The sequence below is a fragment of the Nerophis ophidion genome, linkage group LG08, assembly GCF_033978795.1.
Source record: "Nerophis ophidion isolate RoL-2023_Sa linkage group LG08, RoL_Noph_v1.0, whole genome shotgun sequence".
Classification (NCBI taxonomy): domain Eukaryota; kingdom Metazoa; phylum Chordata; class Actinopteri; order Syngnathiformes; family Syngnathidae; genus Nerophis; species Nerophis ophidion.
The window spans coordinates 9,337,520-9,363,970 of record NC_084618.1 but is presented as its reverse complement, the minus strand read 5'-3'; the positions used below and the strand labels follow the sequence as shown (position 1 = coordinate 9,363,970).

The following is a 26,451-nucleotide window of genomic DNA, read 5'->3' as shown; positions in this document are numbered from 1 at the left end:
GCTAAAATTGTTATGCTAACAGTTTACATGAGTCAAGTACCAAGATATATGTATATATGTGTTGTACGGCTGCTAAGTTGGCTAAAAAAGTTAGCATGCTAACATTGTTATGCTAACAGTTAGCATGGATCAAGTAGCAAGTTATATGACTGTGGTGTACGGCTGTTGAGTTGGCTAAAAAAAGTTTGCATGCTAACATTGTTATGCTAACAGTTGTAAAAATGTACATGACACTGCGTTGTATGGGTGCTAAGTTGGCTAAAAAAGTTAGCATGCTAACATTGTTATGCTAACAGTTTACATGGGTCAAGTAGCAAGTTATATGACTCTGTGGTGTACGGCTGTTAAATTGGCTAAAAAAGTTAGCATGCTAACGTTGTTATCCTAACAATTGTACAAAGTTACATGATTGTGTTGTATGGCTGCTAAGTTGGCTAAAAAGTTAGCATGCTAACACTTTTATGCTAAAAGTTAGCATGGGCCAAGTAGCAAGTTATATGACTTAAGTGTACGGCTGCTAACTTGGCTAAAAAAATGTAGCATGCTAACGTTATTATGCTAACAGTTGTACAAAGTTACATGACTCTGTGGTGTACGGCTGCTAAGTTGGTTAAAAAAGTTAGAATGCTAACGTTGTTATAATAACAGTTGTACCAAGTTACATGACTCCGTGGTGTACGGGTGCTAAGTTGGCTAAAAAAAGTTAGCATGCTAGCGTTGTTATGCTAACAGTTGTACAGAGTTACATGACACTGTGGTGTACGGCTGCTAAGTTGGCTAAAAAAGTTAGAATGCTAATGTTAGCATGCATGCTAATCCAGAATAACACATAGATGTGTCTTTAAAAATACGTGTTAGCCTTTTTATTAGCTTCTTTCATTATAAATGACAGGATGAGGTCACACTAATGCCACACTGAAAGAACATTAAAAACAATACTGTTTGTTTAATATACTTAAAAACTGTTTTAACTGTTTATCGTGTTAGTCTTTCATCCGTCACAATTGTCGGAGAAATGAGCGGGGGTAAGCCCGTGCCTATACAATAGGGCCATGTGTACCTAATCGATTGTCCCGCTGAAGAAGGAGGCGGGACAAAACAACAGGGCCACGTGTACCTAATCGCTTGTCCCGCTGAAGAAGGAGGCGGGACAAAACAACAGGGCCACGTGTACCCAATCGCTTGTCTCGCTGAAGAAGGAGGCGGGACAAAACGATAGGGCCACGTGTACCTAATCACTTGTCCCGCTGAAGAAGGAGGCGGAACAAAACAATAGGGCCACGTGTACCTAATCGCTTGTCCCGCTGAAGAAGGAGGCGGAACAAAACAATAGGGCCACGTGTACCTAATCGCTTGTCCCGCTGAAGAAGGAGGCGGGACAAAACAGTAGGGCCACGTGTACCTAATCGCTTGTCCCGCTGAAGAAGGAGGCGGGACAAAACAGTAGGGCCACGTGTACCTAATCGCTTGTCCCCTTGAAGAAGGAGGCGGGACAAAACAATAGGACCATGTGTACCTAATCGCTTTTCCCGCTGAAGAAGGAGGCGGAACAAAACAATAGGGCCGTGTACCTAATCGCTTGTCCCGCTGAAGAAGGAGGCGAGACAAAATAATAGGGCCACGTGTACCTAATTGCTTGTCCCGCTGAAGAAGGAGGCGGAACAAAATAGGACCATGTGTACCTAATTGCTTGTCCCGCTGAAGAAGGAGGCGGAACAAAACAATAGGGCCATGTGTACCTAATCGCTTGTCCCGCTGAAGAAGGAGGCGGGACAAAACAATGGGGCCACGTGTACCTAATCGCTTGTCCCGCTGAAGGAGGAGGCGGGACAAAACAATGGGGCCACGAGTACCTAATCGCTTGTCCCGCTGAAGAAGAAGGCGGGACAAAACAATGGGGCCACGTGTACCTAATTGCTTGTCCCGCTGAAGAAGGAAGCGGGACAAAACAAGAGCGGCTCTCGAAGAAGGGCGGCAGTGACGACTCACCGATGACACTTTTAGCGAAGGAGGCACTTTTCAGCGTGGCCAGCCCTAGGTCCCCGATCTTGACGGAGCCGGTGGGCCCGGTGATGAAGATGTTGTCGCACTTGAGGTCGCGGTGGATGATGGGCGGCGTGCGCGTGTGCAGGAAGTGGAGCCCCTTGAGGATCTGGCGACTCCATCGCTGCAGCAGCTTCAGTTTCATCTCCTTGAAGCGCTTCAAGTAGCTAGCAAACAACGCCAGATAGCACCCCAAACAATAGAAGAAAAAACAACAACGGCGGTTTTTCTCACGTTTTGAGCGTGCCGGACGTCATGAGCTCCGTCACCAGGAGGATGCACTTCTGGCCTTTCACCGACGACTTCCACGAGTCGTGGAAGCGCACGATGTTGGGATGCTGGAGGCCCTTTAGCATCTCCACCTCCTCGCTGAAACGCTGACGCTCCGCCTTGGTCAGCTTGCGGGTCTGATGACATACGGAGAGTTAGCATACTTCCAAGAGGTCGCCAAGTATACGAAGTCTTGATTTTTAGCTGAATACCAATGAAATTAGCAAAAATGCTAACGTTAGCCTGAAAATATGGAAAAAGTTAGCATACTTCTAAGATGTTGCCAAGTATCAAAAGCCATGATTTTAGGTTAATACCAATGAAATTTGCAAAAATGCTAGCACAAAACATTAGCATGCTAAAATTAGCCTGAACATATGGGAAAAAGTTAGCATACTTCTGAGATGTCGCCAAGTATCAAAAGCCATGGTTTTAGGTTAATACCAAAGAAATTTGCAAAAATGCTAGCATGAAAATGTTAGCATGCTAACATTAGCCTAAAAATATGGAAAAAGTTAGCATACTTCTAAGATGTTGCCAAGTATCAAAAGCCATGATTTTAGGTTAATACCAATGAAATTTGTAAAAATGCTAGCATAAAACATTAGCATGCTAACATTAGCCTGAACATATGGGAAAAAGTTAGCATACTTCTGAAATGTCGCCAAGTATCAAAAGCCATGATTTTAGGTTAATATCAAAGAAATTTGCAAAAATGCTAGCATGAAAATGTTAGCATGCTAACATTAGCCTAAAAATATGGAAAAAGTTAGCATACTTCTAAGATGTCGCCAAGCATCATAAGCCATGATTTTAGGTTAATACCAATGAAATTTGAAAAAATGCTAGGATAAAACCTTAGCATGCTAACATTAGCCTAAAAATATGGAAAAAGTTATCATACTTCTAGATGTCACCAAGCATCATAAGCCATGATTTAGGTTAATACCAATGAAATCTGAAAAAATGCTAGCATAAAACCTTAGCATGCTAACATTAGCCTAAAAATATGGAAAAAGTTAGCATACTTCTAAGATGTCGCCAAGCATCATAAGCCATGATTTTAGGTTAATACCAATGAAATTTGCAAAAATGCTAGCATAAAACATTAGCATGCTAACATTAGCCTGAACATATGGGAAAAAGTTTGCATACTTCTGAAATGTCGCCAAGTATCAAAAGCCATGACTTTAGGTTAATACCAAAGAAATTTGCAAAAATGCTAGCATGAAAAGGTTAGCATGTTAATATTAGCCTAAAAATATGGAAAAAGTTAGCTTACTTCTAAGATGTCGCCAAGCATCATAAGCCATGATTTTAGGTTAATACCAATGAAATTTGAAAAAATAATAGCATAAAACCTTAGCATGCTAACATTAGCCTAAAAATATGGTAAAAGTTAGCATACTTCTAAGATGTCGCCAAATATCAAAATCCATGATTTTTTATTTAATACAAATGAAATTTGAAAAAATGCTAAAGTTAGCCTGAAAATATGGGAACAGGCCTGAAAATATGGGAAATGTTAGCATATTTCTAAGATGTCCCCAAGTATCAAAAGCCATGATTTTAGGGTAATACCAATGAAATTAAAAAAAATGCTAGCATAAAATGTTAGCATGCTAAAGTTAGCCTTAAAATATGGAAAAAGTTAGCATACTTCTAAGATGTCACCAAATATAAAAAGCCATGATTTTTACGTTAATACCAATGAAACTAGGCAAAAAACTAGCATAAAACGTTAGCATGTTCTAGGCAGCATGTGTGATGGTATGGGGGTGTATTAGTGATTGTTGTAGGGTGAAAGTGTTCTAGGCAGCATGTGTGATGGTATGGGGGTGTATTAGTGATTGTTGTAGGGTGAAAGTGTTCTAGGCAGCATGTGTGATGGTATGGGGGTGTATTAGTGATTGTTGTAGGGTGAAAGTGTTCTAGGCAGCATGTGTGATGGTATGGGGGTGTATTAGTGATTGTTGTAGGGTGAAAGTGTTCTAGGCAGCATGTGTGATGGTATGGGGGTGTATTAGTGATTGTTGTAGGGTGAAAGTGTTCTAGGCAGCATGTGTGATGGTATGGGGGTGTATTAGTGATTGTTCTAGGGTGAAAGTGTTGTAGGCAGCATGTGTGATGGTATGGGGGTGTATTAGTGATTGTTGTAGGGTGAAAGTGTTCTAGGCAGCATGTGTGATGGTATGGGGGTGTATTAGTGATTGTTGTAGGGTGAAAGTGTTCTAGGCAGCATGTGTGATGGTATGGGGGTGTATTAGTGGTTGTTCTAGGGTGAAAGTGTTCTAGGCAGCATGTGTGATGGTATGGGGGTGTATTAGTGATTGTTGTAGGGTGAAAGTGTTCTAGGCAGCATGTGTGATGGTATGGGGGTGTATTAGTGATTGTTGTAGGGTGAAAGTGTTCTAGGCAGCATGTGTGATGGTATGGGGGTGTATTAGTGATTGTTGTAGGGTGAAAGTGTTCTAGTCAGCATGTGTGATGGTATGGGGGTGTATTAGTGATTGTTGTAGGGTGAAAGTGTTCTAGGCAGCATGTGTGATGGTATGGGGGTGTATTAGTGATTGTTGTAGGGTGAAAGTGTTCTAGGCAGCATGTGTGATGGTATGGGGGTGTATTAGTGATTGTTGTAGGGTGAAAGTGTACTAGGCAGCATGTGTGAGGGTATGGGGGTGTATTAGTGATTGTTGTAGGGTGAAAGTGTTCTAGGCAGCATGTGTGATGGTATGGGGGTGTATTAGTGATTGTTGTAGGGTGAAAGAGTCCTAGGCAGCATGTGTGATGGTATGGGGGTGTATTAGTGATTGTTGTAGGGTGAAAGTGTTCTAGGCAGCATGTGTGATGGTATGGGGGTGTATTAGTGATTGTTGTAGGGTGAAAGAGTCCTAGGCAGCATGTGTGATGGTATGGGGGTGTATTAGTGATTGTTGTAGGGTGAAAGAGTCCTAGGCAGCATGTGTGATGGTATGGGGGTGTATTAGTGATTGTTGTAGGGTGAAAGTGTTCTAGGCAGCATGTGTGATGGTATGGGGGTGTATTAGTGATTGTTGTAGGGTGAAAGTGTTCTAGGCAGCATGTGTGATGGTATGGGGGTGTATTAGTGATTGTTGTAGGGTGAAAGTGTTCTAGGCAGCATGTGTGATGGTATGGGGGTGTATTAGTGATTGTTGTAGGGTGAAAGTGTTCTAGGCAGCATGTGTGATGGTATGGGGGTGTATTAGTGATTGTTGTAGGGTGAAAGAGTCCTAGGCAGCATGTGTGATGGTATGGGGGTGTATTAGTGATTGTTGTAGGGTGAAAGAGTCCTAGGCAGCATGTGTGATGGTATGGGGGTGTATTAGTGATTGTTGTAGGGTGAAAGTGTTCTAGGCAGCATGTGTGATGGTATGGGGGTGTATTAGTGATTGTTGTAGGGTGAAAGTGTTCTAGGCAGCATGTGTGATGGTATGGGGGTGTATTAGTGATTGTTGTAGGGTGAAAGTGTTCTAGGCAGCATGTGTGATGGTATGGGGGTGTATTAGTGGCCAAGGCATGGGTAACTTACACATCTGTGAAGGCACCATTAATGCTGAAAGGTACATACAGCTTTTGGAGCAACATATGTTATCATGGACGCCCCTGCTTATTTCAGCAAGACGATGCTATCATTCATAGTAGAAGAGTGTGGGTACTAGACTGGCCTGCCTGTAGTCCAGACATTGAAAATGTGTGAAGGCTAAAATATGAGGCAGGAGACTGTTGAACAACTTAAGCGTGTTGCTGCCATTACATTCTAACTTGATGATTACGTGCAAAGTTTGTCAGTGTGAAGATGAAATATCTTGTTCGGTGTTTGGACTATTCAGCATGAAGACAAGGAAACAACTCGAGTGTTTGAGGTTCCAGTGACAGAACAGCATGTAAGCTAGCATGTCACGTGTGGACACAACATGCTGGAATGTTACGCAACTTTCATGGAAGGTTCTTACTTCAACTAATTAGTTCCCCCCGGGTTGCATAATCACATGTTATTTTCCACAAAGTGTGGGGGGGGGACACATTACAGCAGGGGACACACACACACACACACACACACACACACACACACACACACACACACACACACACACACACACACACACACACATTACAGCATTGAGGTTCCAGGTGAAGGCAGCAGCAGAGTGATGACGTGATGAGGACGAGGCGGACAAAGACATCATTTATGCTTCCTGGCCATGAAAGGCAGGATTTAGCGAGAGTGGAAAGTTCTCCAGAGACTTGCTCTGGTCTGGTCTGGTCTGGTCTGGTCTGGACGCCATCAATCCTGCATTCATAACAACTTCTCTGCATGTCTTTGTACTTACACACCCCCAAGACCTGTCTCCTGGACCCCAAGACCTGTTTCCTAAACCTGTCTCCTGGACCCCAAGACCTGTCTCCTGGACTCCGGGACCTGACTTCTGGACCTGTCTACTGGACCCCAGGACTTGTCCCCTGTACCTATCTCCAGGACCTGTCTCATGGACCTGTCTACTGGACCCCAGGACCTGTCTTTAGGACCTGCCTCCTGGACCCCAGGACCTTTCTTCTGGACCCCAGGACCTGTCACCTGGAGCTTTCTCCTGGACCCCAGGACCTGTCTCCTGGACCTGTCTCCTTGAACCCAGGACCTGTCTCCTGGACCCCAGGACTTGTCTCCTGTACCTGTCTTTAGGACCTGCCTCCTGGACCCCACGACCTGTCTCCAGGGTCTGTCTTCTGGACCCCAGGACCTGTCACCTGGATCCGTCTCACGGACCCCAAGACCTGTCTCCTGAAAACCAGGACCTGTATCCTGGACCCCAGGACCTGTCAACTGGATCTGTCTCATGGACCCCAAGACCTGTCTCCTGAAACCCAGGACCTGTCTCCTGGAACCCAGGACCTGTCTTCTGGATCCCAGGACCTGCACCTGGACCTGTCTTCTGGACCCAAGAACCTGTCTCCTGGACCTGTCTCCAGGACCTGTCTTCTGGACCCCAGGACCCAGGAGACAGGGGTCCAGTTACAGTTTGAAAATTGTGGAGCTACACTTGTTTTGCTCCTGCGTCATTCAATTAGGTCCACGTGTTCTGGAAGAGCTTGCATGGAGCGGAACGTCCTCATTAGACACACTGTGCCATGGTCTATGTTCCACATCTCGTGTTCAACATTCCATGTGCCAAATTCCATGTTCCGTGTTCCATATGTCATGTTCCATGTGCCACGTTCTAGATGCCATGTTTCCTAATCCATGTGCCAAATTCCATCACGTTCAACATTCCATTTGCCACGTTCCATTTGCCATGTTCCATGTGCCGTGTTCTACATGCCATGTTCCATATTCCCTGTTCTATGTGCCATGTTCTGTATGCCATATTCTACAGGACATGTTCCATGTGCTATGTTCTGTATGTCATGTTCTACATGCCATGTTCCATGTGCCATGTTCTGTATGTCATGTTCCATGTGCCACATTCTGTATGTCATGTTCCACGTGCCACATTCTGTATGTCATGATCCATGTGCCATATTCTGTATGTCATGTTCCATGTGCCATGTTCCATGTGCTATGTTCTGTATGTCATGTTCTACATGCCATGTTCCATGTGCCATGTTCTGTATGTCATGTTCCATGTGCCACATTCTGTATGTCATGTTCCACGTGCCACATTCTGTATGTCATGATCCACGTGCCACATTCTGTATGTCATGTTCCATGTGCCATGTTCTGTATGTCATGTTCCATGTGCCATGTTCTGTATGTCATGTTACATGTGCCATGTTCTGTATGTCATGTTCCATGTTCTATATGTCATGTTCCATGTGCCATGTTCTGTATGTCATGTTCCATGTGCCATGTTCTATATGTCATGTTCCATGTGCCATGTTCTATATGTCATGTTCCATGTGACATGTTCTGTATGTCATGTTCCATGTGCCATGTTCTGTATGTCATGTTCCATGTGCCACGCTCTGTATGCCATGTTTCATGTTCTGTATGTCATGTTCCATGTGCCATGTTCTGTATGCCATGTTCCATGTGCCATATTCTATATGCCATTTTCCATATTTCGTGTGCCATGCATGTTCCATGTGCCATGTTCTATATGCTATGTTCCCTATTTCATGTGCCAAATTCCCTGTTCCGTTTTCCATGTGCCATGTTCTATGTGCCATTTTCATATTCTATGTGCCAAATTCCATGTTCCATGTCATGTTCCATGTGACATGTTCTGTATGTCATGTTCCATGTGCCATGTTCTGTATGTCATGTTCCATGTGCCACGCTCTGTATGCCATGTTTCATGTTCTGTATGTCATGTTCCATGTGCCATGTTCTGTATGCCATGTTCCATGTGCCATATTCTATATGCCATTTTCCATATTTCGTGTGCCATGCATGTTCCATGTGCCATGTTCTATATGCTATGTTCCCTATTTCATGTGCCAAATTCCCTGTTCCGTTTTCCATGTGCCATGTTCTATGTGCCATTTTCATATTCTATGTGCCAAATTCCATGTTCCATGTCATGTTCCATGTGCCATGTTCTACAGGCCTTGTCCTGTGTGCCATGTTCTATAGGCCATGTTCTGTGTGCCATGTTCTATATGCCATGTTCCATATTCCATGTGCAAAATTCCCTGTTCTGTTTTCCATATGTCATGTTCAACATTCCATGTGCCACGTTCTGTATGCCATGTTCTGTATGTCATGTTCCATGTGCCATGTTCCATATCCATCCATCCATCCATTTTCTACCGCTTATTCCCTTCCGGGGTCGCGGGTGGCGCTTATGTCATGTGCAATATTTAATGTGCTATGTTCAATATGTCATGTTCCATATTCCATATGCCAAACTCCATGTTCTGTGTTCCTTATGTCATGCTAATTCCATGTTCAATGTGCCATGTGCTGTGGCATGTTCTAAGGGTCCTGTTCCATGTGCCATACACCAAGTTCCATGTGCCATGTTCCAAGTTCCATGTTCCATATGTCAACTTCCACATGCCATGTTCCATGTATCTTATGCCATGGTCAGTATTCAACATTCCACGTGTCATGTTCCATGTGCCATATTCCATGTTCCACGTATCATATGCCATGTTCTGTATTCCATGTTCCACGTGTCATGTTCCATGTGCCATATTCCATGTTGCACGTATCATATGCCATGTTCTGTATTCCATGTTCCATGTGCCATATTCCATGTTCCACGTATCATATGCCATGTTCCATATTCCATGTGCTATGTTTCATGTGCCATATTCCATGTTCCACGTATCATATGCCATGTTCTGTATTCCATGTTCCATGTGCCATATTCCATGTTCCACGTATCATATGCCATGTTCTGTATTCCATGTTCCATGTGCTATGTTTCATGTGCCATATTCCATGTTCCATGTGCTATGTCCTATGTGCTATGTTCCATGTACCATGTTCCATATTCCTTGTCCTTTGTGCCATGTGCCATATTCTGTGAACAATGTTTCAGGTGCTATGTGCCACGTGTTATGTTCAATGTGACATATTTCATGTGCTATGTTTCATGTGCTATGTTCCACGTGCCATATTTCATGTGCTGTGTTCCATATGTTATGTTCCATGTGCCATATTTCATGTGCTATGTTTCATGTGCTATGTTCCACGTGCCATATTTCATGTGCTGTGTTCCATATGTTATGTTCCATGTGCCATATTTCATGTGCTATGTTCCATATGCTATATTCCATGTTCTATTTTCCATATCCTATGTTCTATGTTCCATATGCTATGTCCTATGTGCCATATTTCATGTGCTATGTTCCATATGCTATATTCCATGTTCTATGTTCCATATGCTATGTCCTATGTTCCATATGCTATGCCCTATGTGCCATATTTCATGTGGCATATTCAATGTGCCCTATTCCATTGTCAATGTTCCATATGCTATGTTCTATGCGCCATATTTCATGTGCTAGGTTCCATATGCCATGTTCCATGTGCCATATTCCATGTTCTATGTTCCATATGCTATGTCCTATGTTCCATATGCTATGTTCAATGCGCCATATTTCATGTGCTATGTTCCATATGCTATGTTCCATGTGACATTTTCTACCTTCCATGTGCAATATTCCGTATGCATTGTCCTATGAACCATGTTCCATGTGCTATGTCCCATGTGCTATGTTACAAGTACATCAACACGTGTTCACAGCCACTAGAGGGCGTGTCAACATAGGACCATAGTACCTCTATTCTAGGTCGACTTGACATATTACCTTATATCATCCCTACGGTATGTTGACTAGGGGCCACAATTGCAGGATTCCACATGGCCTATGGTCCTATGTTGACCACTGCCACTAAGGGCCACACTTGTAGGATTCTACATGTACTATGGTCCTATGCTGACCACAGCCACTATGGGCCACACTTGTAGGATTCCACATTGTCTATGGTCCTATGCTGACCACAGCCACTAGGGGCCACACTTGCAGGATTCTACATGTTCTATGGTCCTATGTTGACCACAGCCACTAGGGGCCACACTTGTAGGATTCTACATGTACTATGGTCCTATGCTGACCACAGCCACTATGGGCCACACTTGTAGGATTCCACATTGTCTATGGTCCTATGCTGACCACAGCCACTAGGGGCCACACTTGCAGGATTCTACATGTACTTTGGTCCTATGTTGACCACAGCCACTAGGGGCCACACTTGTAGGATTCTACATGTCTATGGTCCTATACTGACCACAGCCACTAGGGGTCACACTTGTAGGATTCTACATGTCTATGGTCCTATGTTGACCACAGCCACTAGGGGCCACACTTGTAGGATTCTACATGTACTATGGTCCTATGTTGACCACAGCCACTAGGGGCCACACTTGTAGGATTCCACATTGTCTATGGTCCTATGCTGACCACAGCCACTAGGGGCCACACTTGCAGGATTCTACATGTTCTATGGTCTATGTTGACCACAGCCACTAGGGGCCACACTTGTAGGAATCTACATGTACTATGGTCTATGTTGACCACAGCCACTAGGGGCCACACTTGCAGGATTCTACATGTTCTTTGGTCCTATGTTGACCACAGCCACTAGGGGCCACACTTGTAGGATTCTACATGTTCTATGGTCCTATGTTGACCACAGCCACTTGGGGCCACACTTGAAGGATTCTACATGTTCTATGGTCTATGATGACCACAGCCACTAGGGGCCACACTTGCAGGATTCTACATGTTCTATGGTCCTATGTTGACCACAACCATTAGGGGCCACACTTGCAGGATAGAACCTAGTTCCCTCATGCTTGGTTAGCTCATGTCAGCTTTAGCATGTGTTGCACAATGTCATCATGACCATGGTGGAATATTTTAGAGTGCTACAGTATGTGGACAACTTCCATCCAGGGGAGTTGGCAAGGGGGGCTCTTGAGGGACTGGGGGCCCCTGTGCCACACGGGTGTTGTTACATAAGTGGTGTTATCCCTGTCAGCATGTCTGTTATGGCAACCAAACACAGTTGTGAAGGGATGAGCAGCACGTGGCCCCAGGGCAGACAAAAGGGAGCTTTTATTTTGACATCATAGGTCAGAGGGCTGGAACCTTTTTGAAAGCAAGAGCTACTTCTTGGGTACTGATTCATGCCAAGGGCTACCAGTTTGATACACACTTAAATACATTGACATAAATAGACAATTTGCTCAATTTACTTTCAATAAATAAATCTATATACTGGTATGTATAAAAAAATGGGTATTTCTGTCGGTCATTCCGTCGTACATTTTTTTTCCTTTTACGGAAGGTTTTTTGTAGAGAATAAATGATGAAAAAAACACTTAATTGAACGGTTTAAAAGAGGAGAAAACACTAAAAAAATGAAAATAAAATTTTGAAACAGTCCATCTTCAATTTCGACTCTTTAAGATTCAAAACTCAACCGTAAAAAATGAAGAGAAAAACTAGCTTATTCGAATCTTTTTGAAAAAATTAAAAAAATATATTTATGGAACATCATTAGTCATTTTACCTGGACCCCGGAGACACTTATTGGGGGTGTTAGCATTTACTGCTCAACTGTAGGGAATATGTACTGTACTGTACTATCTACTCATACAATATGTACTGTACTGTGCTATCTACTAATTACAACTTTCAATCAATCAATCAAACAGAAGCAAGGAAGGCACTACTGTGTAACGATGGCCACGCCCCCATGTAATGTACCCTATATATGTGTTACAACCACTGACACTTCGATTAAATCCCCTGAAGAGCAGGGAAAAATGCAAAACAGGCCTGTAGGGATGATATAGACTCTGTGTTTTTCCCTGACCTAACGTATATATCAATATCTCTCTCTCTCTCTCTCTCTCTCTCTCTCTATATATATATATATATACTGTATGTATATATATATATATATATATATATATATACTGTATATATATATACATGTATATATACACACACACATACATATATACATACACATACAGATATATACACATACACATATATACACACATATATATTTATATATATGTATACATATATACATATATGTGTATATTATACACCCATACACATACATATATATATACATATATACGTATATATATATACACATACATACATACAGACACATACATATATATGTATATTTATATATATACACATGTATATACACATAAACACACGTATATATGTATACATACTGTACTTATATACATGTGTATATATATATATATATATATATGTATATATATATACACACACACACATATATACACACGCACACACACACACACACAGTATATATACATATATAAACATGTACATACACATACATATATATATATATACACATATATGTGTATATATATATCTATATATACATATATGGATATATATACACATATATAGACATATAAACATATATATATACATATATACATGTGTATATATATATATATATATATATATATATATATATATATATATATATATATATATATATATATATATATATAAAAGTGGCGTAGCCTTTGATACAAAGTATTTGATCCAGTTAAGTTGAGAGTCACCTTGAGGAAGTGTGTTGCATCACTGAGTGACAGAAGTGATTGGGATCAGTCGACCCAGATTAACCTATTTGCTGGTGACTGGGTTATTCTGGACATGCCTGCAGTGGACTGATGTTTACTGTCCCTCACACACTGAAGACAACAGCTATAAACGTCTCTTCATCCCCTCTTCTTTTGTCACTCACACACTGAGGACAACGTCTATAAACGTCTCTTCATCCCCTCTTCTTTTGTCCCTCATACACTGAGGACGTCGATAAACATCTCTTCATCCCCTCTTCTTTTGTCACTCACACACTGAGGACAACGTCTATAAACGTCTCTTCATCCCCTCTTCTTTTGTCACTCACACACTGAGGACAACGTCTACAAACGTCTCTTCACCCCCTCTTCTTTTGTCACTCACACACCGAGGACGTCTATAAACGTCTCTTCACCCCCTCTTCTTTTGTCACTCACACACTGAGGACAACGTCTATAAACGTCTCTTCATCCTCTCTTCTTTTGTCACTCACACACTGAGGACAACAGCTATAAACGTCTCTTCATCCCCTCTTCTTTTGTCACTCACACACTGAGGACAACGGCTATAAACGTCTCTTCATCCCCTCTTCTTTTGTCACTCACACACTGGGGACAACGTCTATAAACGTCTCTTCATCCTCTCTTCTTTTGTCACTCACACACTGAGGACAACAGCTATAAACGTCTCTTCATCCCCTCTTCTTTTGTCACTCACACACTGAGGACAACGTCTATAAACGTCTCTTCATCCCCTCTTCTTTTGTCCCTCACACACTGAGGACAACGGCTATAAACGTCTCTTCATCCCCTCTTCTTTTGTCCCTCACACACTGAGGACAATGTCTATAAACGTCTCTTCATCCCCTCTTCTTTTGTCCCTCACACACTGAGGACAACGGCTATAAACGTCTCTTCATCCCCTCTTCTTTTGTCCCTCACACACTGAGGACAACGTCTATAAAAGAGTCTTCATCCCCTCTTCTTTTGTCCCTCACACACTGAGGACAACGTCTATAAACGTCTCTTCATCCTCTCTTCTTTTGTCCCTCACACACTGAGGACAACGGCTATAAACGTCTCTTCATCCCCTCTTCTTTTGTCCCTCACACACTGAGGACAACGTCTATAAACGTCTCTTCATCCCCTCTTCTTTTGTCCCTCACACACTGAGGACAACGTCTATAAACGTCTCTTCATCCCCTCTTCTTTTGTCCCTCACACACTGAGGACAACGTCTATAAACGTCTCTTCATCCCCTCCTCCTTAATGAGCCAAAAGCACGACATTGTCTTATTAGCTCCGCCCCAAAAGACGCACTTGACTGCTTTGGCTTCAAACAGGAAGTGGGTCTCCACATGTCCAGTATGCCTGGGTCCACGGTCCATGTGAGACCTTCTCCCTACTGACCCAGTTCAGTTCTTAACCTTCCTGGGTCCACGGTCCATGTGAGACCTCCTCCCTACAGACCCAGTTCAGGGGAGGCTGAACCTGCCGTGCCAGGGTATCAGGTGGCATTAGTCGGTCCTGCCAGGTACAGTATCGCCACAGTGGACGTGAAAAGTGTGTGCGCTTAAATCAGATTAGACCAGGTGGCCTAGAAGTGTGTGTGTGTGTGTGTGTGTGTGTGTGTGTGTGTGTGTGTGTGTGTGTGTGTGTGTGTGTGTGTTTCATCCTTCTAGCTATAGTGGACTACTGACCAAACGTGGGTTGGTCAAAAAGGACAAGCTGTTGAAAATGGGTGGATGGATAATAATAATAGTAATAATTATAGTAGTAATAATAATAACAAATAATAATAATAATAATGATACCCATAATAATAAAAATAACAATAATAACAATAATATAGTAATAATTATATTAATAAAGATAATTAAATAAAATAAGATAATTACAATAACAATAATAGCAATAGTAATAATGAGGATAATAATAATAATAATAATAATAATAATAGTAATAATAATAATAATAAGCTGAGATAGGGTCCAGCACACCCCGCGACCCCAAAAGGGACAAGCGGTAGGAAATGGATGGATAATAATAGTAATAGTAATAATAATTATAATAATAATGAAAATAATAATAATAATAAAAAACAATAATAATATTAACAATAATAAAATAAAAATATTAAGATTAAAAAATATAATAATAATGAATAATAATTATATTAATAATAATAACAATAATAATAACTTCCAATAAAAAGTTTTAAGCTAACACTGGTGGTGGGCCGGTGTGTACCTGAGGACAACAACAACAACAACAACAGCAGCACTATGTTACCCTGCAGAACAACAACAACAACAGCACTATCTCACCCTGCAGAACAACAACAACAACAACAACACTATGTCACCCTGCAGAACAACAACAACAACAACAGCACTATGTCACCCTGCAGAACAACAACAACAGCACTACTATGTCACCCTGCAGAACAACAACAACAACAGCACTATGTCACCCTGCAGAACAACAACAACAACAACAGCACTACTATGTCACCCTGCAGAACAACAACAACAACAGCACTATGTCACCCTGCAGAACAACAACAACAACAACAACACTACTATGTCACCCTGCAGAACAACAAAAACAACAACAACAGCAGCACTACGTCACCCTGCAGAACAACAACAACAACAGCACTACTATGTCACCCTGCAGAACAACAACAACAACAACAGCAGCACTATGTCACCCTGCAGAACAACAACAACAACATCAGCAGCACTATGTCACCCTGCAGAACAACAACAGCACTATGTCACCCTGCAGAACAACAACAGCACCATGTCACCCTGCAGAACAACAACAACAGCACTACTATGTCACCCTGCAGAACAACAACAACAACAGCACTACAATGTCACCCTGCAGAACAACAACAACAACAGCAGCACTATGTCACCCTGCAGAACAACAACAACAACAGCACTACAATGTCACCCTGCAGAACAACAACAACAACAGCACTACAATGTCACCCTGCAGAACAACAACAACAGCAGCACTATGTCACCCTGCAGAACAACAACAACAACAGCAGCACTATGTCACCCTGCAGAACAACAACAACAACAACAACAGCACTACTATGTCACCCTGCAGAACAACAACAACACTATGTCACCCTGCAGAACATTCTGTGGCTTCCACCTGGAAGATGTTCAGCGCTAGCAAACAGTGTTCATGTTTGGCAAAGGAGGAATTGGAAAAAAAGTCAGCCAGCGTTTTGTTGTGTTTTTCTTGCGTTTTATGAGGTTGGAGCAGAAGAAATGTGGCAATGAGAGGAAGGTGTGAAGTTCCACTAATCACCTGCACTCTGGTCACCTGAAACATTGATGATGTCATGATGGGCGGGGCCAAAGGAGGAGGAAGGTGAGTGACGGGGAGAAAAGAGGAAAAGAGGTGGAGTGACGGCCGACACACTGACGGCCGATTCATGCGATGACCGCAGGTGACCCCCCCCTCCCCCCCCCCCCCACTCCGCCTTTCTGCTCCCTGACTTTCCTTCACCTTGCACAAGTCCGTGCGGGAGGAGGCCAGGGGAGGGAAACAAGGATCACGTTGCCCATTTGAAGATAAACATCCTGCAACGTGACGCCAAACTACGTTAGCAACGCTCGCGTTGCCACGTGCTAACGTTACGCTCGCACTTGAACAGCCAGGCGGGGGCTGTGCGATACGGACGATAGCAATGATATCACTTGGACAACAGCGTTCTATCACCGTATCGTGATGATGCACCTTGATATCAGCATCAGTCAATGCACTGTAGCGTCCTCGCTAGCAAGCTAGCAGCTAACATTAGGGCTGCGAGTCTGTGGGCAGCACACCATTTCAGACTTGGGGGGAACCATTCCATCCCGGATACTTTCTCCATTCTACACGATTCTGGATTCAAAGTGATTCTCGCAATGCATTATTTGTAGGGCTGTGAGTCTGTGGGCACGGCACCATTTGATTCGATTCCTGGGGATAACAATTCGACTTAGAATCAATTCTCGATTCAAACTGATTCTCAATTGAAACCGATTCTCAGATTCAAAGTGATTCTCGATTTACACTGATTCTTTACTCAAACTGATTCTTGATTCAAACTGATTCTCGCAATGGGACGGCGTGGCGCAGTGGAAGAGTGGCCGTGCGCAACCCGAGGGGCCCTGGTTCAAATCCCACCTAGTACCAACCTCGTCACGTCCGTTGTGTCCTTGAGCAAGACACTTCACCCTTGCTCCTGATGGGTGCTGGTTGGCGCCTTGCATGGCAGCTCCCTCCATCAGTGTGTGAATGTGTGTGTGAATGGGTAAATGTGGAAGTAGTGTCAAAGCGCTTTGAGTACCTTGAAGGTAGAAAAGCGCTATACAAGTACAACCCATTTATAATGTATTTTTGGTAGGGCTGTGAGTCTGTGGGCACCGTGCGATTTGATACTTGGGGTTAGCGATGAGATTTGGAATCAATTCTCGATTTTACACAATTCTTGGTTCAAACGGATTCTTGATTCAAAGTGATTCTCACAATGCATTATTTGTAGGGCCGTGAGTCTGCGGGCACGGCACAATTTGATTCGATTCCTGGGGTCAACAATTGAACTTTGAATCAATTCTACACAATTCTCGATTCAAACTGATTCTGTACTCAAACCGATTCTTGATTCCAAGTGATTCTCGCAATGTATTATTTGAGAGGGCTGTGAGTCTGTGGGAACCGCACGATTTGATTCGATTCCTGGGGGTAACGATTTGAATCGAAAATTGGCTGGAAGATGACTAAATTTCAACAGTCAAATCAACGGCAGAACCCAACATTAATTTAACGTTGTAATTGTGTTGTAGAAAAATTGGTTGGGAAATGACCAAAATTCAATGGTCAAAATAAATCGTCAGAAACTGACATTGATTAAACGTTGTCAAACAGCATGATGTTTCAACATTGTATTTATGTTGTAGAACCCAAAGTCAGAACCCAACGTTGTTTTTGTGTTGTAGAATATTGGTTGATAACATGATCAACTTTCAATGGTCAAATCCACATCAGAACCCAACATTGATTAAACGTTGGAAAAAAGCCCGTTGTTTCAACGTTGTATTTGTGTTGTAAAATGTTGGTTGGTAAATGACCAAAATTCAATGGTCAAATGAAGGGTCAGAACTTGACATTTATTAAACGTTGTTTCAATGTTGTATTTGTGTTGTAGAATATTGGTTGATAAAATGACCATATTTCAATGGTCAAATTAACATTAGAATCCAACATTGATTAAACGTCATCAAAAAGCATGTTGTTTCAACGTTGTATTTGTGTTGTAGAATATTGGTTGATAAAATGACCATATTTCAATGGTCAAATTAACATTAGAACCCAACATTGATTAAACGTCATCAAAAAGCATGTTGTTTCAACGTTGTATTTGTTTTGTAGAATACTGGTTGGGAAAATGACCAAAATTCAATGGTCAAAACAAGGTCAGAACCCAACATTGATTAAACGTTGTATTTGTGTTGTAGAATATTGGTTAGTAAATGACCACAATTCAATGGTCAAATGAAGGGTCAGAACTTGACATTGAGTAAACGTTGTTTCAATGTTGTATTTGTGTTGTAGAATATTGGTTGATAACATGACCATATTTCAATGGTCAAATCAACATTAGAACCCAACATTGATTAAACATCATCAAAAAGCATGTTGTTTCAACCTTGTATTTGTGTTGTAGAATACTGGTTGGAAAAATGACCAAAATTCAACGGTCAAATCAAGGTCAGAACCCAACATTGACTAAAAACGTTGTATTGGTTTTGTAGAAATTTGGTTGATAACATGACCATATTTCAATGATTAAAGGTCATCAAAAAGCAGGTTGTTTCAACCTTGTTTGAGTGACTCAACATCAGGACATAATTCAACAAGTTGTCAAAGTCCCTGCCGGGTATGTTGATACCAAATAGCAACAATTATCGATGAGGACATAAATGCGATACAGTTCTCAGCGTGTGGCCCGGGGTCTTTAAAGGGGTCTAAAGGAAATGTCCAGGAAATGGAGGGGTGGGTGTGGTGTGTTTACAAGGCAGGCAGTGTAGTGAGGGTGGGACCACGCGGACTTTAACAGGCTGGGAAATGGTTGATCATGCGTTACGAAGACATGATGTACCAGACCTCAGACCTCAGACCTTGGCAACGCTCCACGCCGTCCTGAGGAAGACCCTCTTCCTGTTCACTGCCCTTAACATAGCATGTTTGGTGTCAACTTGTTTACTCTTATTTACTCCATATGATGATGTACTGTATATAATGAGTATAAGTGTATATTGAGAGTATGTGAAGGTTTGACTCCCACATTGTTTACTTCCATGATTGTCAGCAATCAAAGACATTAAGCAACTGAAGTGTGGAGAGAGTCCTTTAAATGTTTCCCATCATGCTTTGTAATGGATTTAAATGTGTTACTGTATGTGTGCTGACTTTGATGCTAGCTAGTTGCATGGTTTTATTTTTGCACCATGACTAGGGAAGGTTGTTTGTAGATAGATAGTTAGTACTTTATTCCTTCAGGAGAGTTCCCTCAGGAAGATTGTATTGGGTCATATAAGTCAATGCTGCACTTTCTACTCACTATGTCCACAAGATGGCAGCAAATGTGAATTTGAATTGTGAATTATATTTATGTAGCGCTTTTCTCTAGTGACTCAAAGCGCTTTACATAGTGAAACCCAATATCTAAGTTACATTTAAACCAGTGTGGGTGGCACTGGGAGCAGGTGGGTAAAGTGTCTTGCCCAAGGACACAACGGCAGTGACTAGGATGGCGGAAGCGGGAATCGAACCTGCAACCCTCAAGTTGCTGGCACGGCCACTCTACCAACCGAGCTATGGGTTGTATTTAGGAGCCGATCGGTATTTAAGGTGAATTTAAAAGCGATGCTTTGTTGAACTCATGACGGCTCTTTTTGTGATTGTCCCCGCGAGGGATGGATCACATTTGAACCGATACGGTACCAATTTCCAGTATCTTGAAATTGATTATTTTTGTCACTTTTGTGTGTGTTGATAAAAATGTATTGTTTTGACGGATAAAATGTCATTGTTTTCAGAATGGAGCTGATTATATTACCTGCTGTCTTGTTTTATTATCACCTTTTTGGGTCTCATTTCGAAGCAAGACATCAGAAGTCCAAGATGCCAGATAGCAGTAGTGTATAGTAGGGTGTTCGGGTTTAAGTTGCGCCCTAGAAAGTGTTGACACTGTAAGTATTGTGCTTATTAAACACCAGATGTTTGGTTGCAATGTGCATCTTAGCTTTGGTTTTCAGGAACGCATCTGGTGGTGTTAAAATCGCCATGTAAACTCGCTAATGCTAATCATTAGCACCAAAGCTAGCGCATTATCGGACGAGCGGAGCCTTTTTTTGCTTAAAATGGAGCGCTTTTTTGTTGTTGTTTTTTTAAGTCAATTGTTTTGACAATTGCAACGTTACCCAGAGGTTGTTTGGCCGAGTCTGCTCTCAGTGCCGCTGGAGTGACAAAGAGTCAACTGGGACTCCATTGGTGCCAAAAAAAAAAAAAAAAAGATGAAATAACTAAAATGTCCGAATAGGTGGCAGCTTTTTCAAAAGAGTGCAGGAAACGGCGCAAGGTTTTTAAAATTGTTTTTAACTTTTTTAACTGGTGATTTGTTATAAGATCAACATCAAAAAGCACATGATTAAAAAAAATGGCAAAACAAATAATGTATTAATGTTTTACTCTTTTTTTTTTTAGCACACAGACTTAAAAGTGGACACTAGATGGCAGCAAAAGCACTAAGAGCTTGTTGTCCCATTACTGGACTCTTTTAATTCATCATAATAGTCATCATTAATTATAATTACAGTAGGGTTGTACGGTATAAGACTACCGGTATAGTATATGACTTAAAAACGGTACTATACCCTGTTTGAAAAGCACCAGTTCTCGGGCATGACGGTGTGTTGTCACATTATGACATTGCTGGTTTTACTAGCAAAGTAGCATGTTCGGCAGTACGCACACACTGAGTACTTACAAGCAGACGGAAAATTTTGGTGTAAAAAGTCAAGATAAAAGTGAAGTAATAACACAGAGACACCCTCAGGAAGAGCTGCTTTAAGACATGGCTAGCTAGCAAGCGGTGTTTTTGCTACTTCTGAATCACTAATCCTGGTCTCCATGGCGACAAATAAAGTAAGTTTCTTACATGTATTATTATCACTGGAGGACGAGGAATAGCTAAACATGCTTCACTACACACTGTAGCCGTCACAATGCCAACTATCTACACCTGACATCCACTGTAATGATACCAAGTACAAGAGCATATCTAGTCGATACTACTATGATTACATCAATATTTTTTTTGCATCACAAAATATTTTTCCTTTCCTTTTTAAAATTCATATTATGTTTATAAAGTCAGTAATTAAGTCCCTGGACACATGAGGACTCTGAATATGACCAATGTGTGATTCGGTTACTACTTGGTATCGGATCCGTACCCAAATGAGTGGTATCATCCAAAAATAATGTAAAGTGTCAACGACGAGATGAATTAGTGATTACTACATTTGAACAGAAGTGTAGATAGAACATGTTAAAACAGAAAACAGCGCGACACCTACCCTTTATATCAGCATTTCTTCACTATATTATTATTGCTTTATTAGGTATTATAATCACACTTCAACATCTCTAACATGTAGTCTATCATCACACCTCAACATCTCTAACATGTAGTCTATCATCACACCTCAACATCTCTAACATGTAGTCTATCATCACACCTCAACATCTCTAACATGTAGTCTATCATCACATCTCTAACATGTAGTCTATCATCACACCTCAACATCTCTAACATGTAGTCTATCATCACATCTCTAACATGTAGTCTATCATCACACCTCAACATCTCTAACATGTAGTCTATCATCACACCTCAACATCTCTAACATGTAGTCTATCATCACACCTCAACATCTCTAACATGAAGTCTATCATCACACCTCTAACATGTAGTCTATCATCACACCTCAACATCTCTAACATGTAGTCTATCATCACATCTCTAACATGTAGTCTATCATCACACCTCAACATCTCTAACATGTAGTCTATCATCACACCTCAACATCTCTAACATGTAGTCTATCATCACATCCCTAACATGTAGTCTATCATCACACCTCAACATCTCTAACATGTAGTCTATCATCACATCTCTAACATGTAGTCTATCATCACACCTCAACATCTCTAACATGTAGTCTATCATCACACCTCAACATCTCTAACATGTAGTCTATCATCACATCCCTAACATGTAGTCTATCATCACACCTCAACATCTCTAACATGTAGTCTATCATCACACCTCAACATCTCTAACATGTAGTCTATCATCACACCTCAACATCTCTAACATGTAGTCTATCATCACATCTCTAACATGTAGTCTATCATCACACCTCAACATCTCTAACATGTAGTCTATCATCACACTTCAACATCTCTAACATGTAGTCTATCATCACATCTCTAACATGTAGTCCATCATCACACCTCAACATCTCTAACATGTAGTCTATCATCACATCTCTAACATGTAGTCTATCATCACACTTCAACATCTCTAACATGTAGTCTATCATCACACCTCAACATCTCTAACATGTAGTCTATCATCACATCTCTAACATGTAGTCTATCATCACACCTCAACATCTCTAACATGTAGTCTATCATCACACCTCAACATCTCTAACATGTAGTCTATCATCACACCTCAACATCTCTAACATGTAGTCTATCATCACACCTCAACATCTCTAACATGTAGTCTATCATCACATCTCTAACATGTAGTCTATCATCACACCTCAACATCTCTAACATGTAGTCTATCATCACATCTCTAACATGTAGTCTATCATCACACCTCAACATCTCTAACATGTAGTCTATCATCACACCTCAACATCTCTAACATGTAGTCTATCATCACATCCCTAACATGTAGTCTATCATCACACCTCAACATCTCTAACATGTAGTCTATCATCACACCTCAACATCTCTAACATGTAGTCTATCATCACACCTCAACATCTCTAACATGTAGTCTATCATCACATCTCTAACATGTAGTCTATCATCACACCTCAACATCTCTAACATGTAGTCTATCATCACACTTCAACATCTCTAACATGTAGTCTATCATCACATCTCTAACATGTAGTCCATCATCACACCTCAACATCTCTAACATGTAGTCTATCATCACATCTCTAACATGTAGTCTATCATCACACTTCAACATCTCTAACATGTAGTCTATCATCACACCTCAACATCTCTAACATGTAGTCTATCATCACATCTCTAACATGTAGTCTATCATCACACCTCAACATCTCTAACATGTAGTCTATCATCACACCTCAACATCTCTAACATGTAGTCTATCATCACACCTCAACATCTCTAACATGTAGTCTATCATCACACCTCAACATCTCTAACATGTAGTCTATCATCACATCTCTAACATGTAGTCTATCATCACACCTCAACATCTCTAACATGTAGTCTATCATCACACTTCAAAATCTCTAACATGTAGTCTATCATCACACCTCAACATCTCTAACATGTAGTCTATCATCACACCTCAACATCTCTAACATGTAGTCTATCATCACACCTCAACATCTCTAACATGTAGTCTATCATCACACCTCAACATCTCTAACATGTAGTCTATCATCACATCTCTAACATGTAGTCTATCATCACACCTCAACATCTCTAACATGTAGTCTATCATCACATCTCTAACATGTAGTCTATCATCACACTTCAACATCTCTAACATGTAGTCTATCATCACACCTCAACATCTCTAACATGTAGTCTATCATCACACCTCAACATCTCTAACATGTAGTTTATCATCACACCTCAACATCTCTAACATGTAGTCTATCATCACACCTCAACATCTCTAACATGTAGTCTATCATCACACCTCAACATCTCTAACATGTAGTCTATCATCACATCTCTAACATGTAGTCTATCATCACACCTCAACATCTCTAATATGTAGTCTATCATCACATCTCTAACATGTAGTCCATCATCACACCTCAACATCTCTAACATGTAGTCTATCATCACACCTCAACATCTCTAACATGTAGTCTATCATCACATCTCTAACATGTAGTCTATCATCACACCTCAACATCTCTAATATGTAGTCTATCATCACATCTCTAACATGTAGTCCATCATCACACCTCAACATCTCTAACATGTAGTCTATCATCACACCTCAACATCTCTAACATGTAGTCTATCATCACATCTCTAACATGTAGTCCATCATCACACCTCAACATCTCTAACATGTAGTCTATCATCACACCTCAACATCTCTAACATGTAAACATCTTCCTGTGTGCCAAGTAATGATGTCACCAAACTACGTGCGTCAGACAGTCAATGTCGGGCTGTGCGTCACGCCTAAATGCTTCCCCTTTTGGCCGGTCCTCCTCCAGACTCTCCCTCACTTGCAAACACATAAATCTTCTTTTAGCAGCTTTTTTTATTGTGCCTTCAGTCCACACCTGGCCCAGGTGCGCCTCACCAAGACTGCAGAAGTAAGTAACAGACAAAAGGTTGGTTTTGTCCAAAAGCCCAAAAAGTGTTTTTGTGCTGACTCTGTCCTCCAACTGCATGATTTCAAACACATGAACACTTTATAACGGGACTGAACAACTCCACAACGAGACTCTTGCCAGCTGCTCCGCCAGAGAATAAGAAGACGCAGCAGGAGTTGGAAAAGGAGTCGTCGCTTTAGTTAGTATCCAAACCCCTTTTGGATTGTCTTTTTTTTTTTTTTTGTCTTAGATGGTTTAACCCCCAAATTCCCTACACCAAATTTGTGCGATACAGATGATGTAAATGATATCAATTTGGCCGTGTCCTGAAAATATGACCTCACTGGCGAGCTGGCGGCTAAAGGTCGGTCCACAGTGCAGCTCACAAATCCCTAATACTCGCTTCCAGGGTGGCCAAGTACCATTAACACTGGAGGAGTATTGCATCTGTTCATTGTTGAATTCAAATTAAATTATATAAATGACATTATTATGAATTATTTGAGACACTGGCGATTTAGGGCTATAAAAGTAAACTTTGATTGATTGATATTAAATTATATAAAGTCCATCCTTCCACTTTCTTCCACTTATCCAAGGTCGGGTCGCGGGGGCAGCAGCCTAAGCAGAGAAGCCCATTATGTAATAGACTATATATTCATCCATCCATTTTCTACCGCTTATTCCCTTTTGGGGTCGCGGGGGGGCGCTGGTGCCTATTTCAGCTACAGTCAGGCGGAAGGCGGGGTACACCCTGGACAAGTCGCCACCTCATCGCAGGGCCAACACAGATTCAACTGAAATATATTATTATAATATTAAATTCCATCCATCCATCCATTTCTACCGCTTATTCCCTTTTGGGGTAGCAGGCGCCTATCTCAGCTACAATCGGGCGGAAGGCGGAGTACACCCTGGACAAGTCGCCACCTCATCGCAGGGCCAACACAGACTCAACTGAAATATATTATTATAATATTAAATTCCATCCATCCATCCATTTCTACCGCTTATTCCCTTTTGGGGTCGCGGGTGGCGCTGGCGCCTATCTCAGCTACAATCGGGCGGAAGGCGGGGTACACCCTGGACAAGTCGCCACCTCATCGCAGGGCCAACACAGATTCAACTGAAATATATTATTATAATATTAAATTCCATCCATCCATCCATTTTCTACCGCTTATTCCCTTTTGGGATCGCGGGGGGCGCTGGCGCCTATCTCAGCTACAGTCGGGCGGAAGGCGGGGTACACCCTGGACAAGTCGCCATCTCATCGCAGGGCCAACACAGATTCAACTGAAATATATTATTATAATATT

The 26,451-nt window shown here is 41.6% G+C and overlaps 1 protein-coding gene across 1 annotated transcript in view; it reads right to left on the bottom strand.

Annotated features, from left to right (window-relative positions):
- The window catches only part of wnk4a (WNK lysine deficient protein kinase 4a), an 86,904-nt gene that overhangs the window by 52,682 nt on the left and 7,771 nt on the right, over positions 1–26,451 (bottom strand). The window contains 2 exon segments of the mRNA XM_061907639.1: positions 1,990–2,210; positions 2,278–2,450. Coding sequence (XP_061763623.1) covers positions 1,990–2,210; positions 2,278–2,450 — 394 coding nt within the window.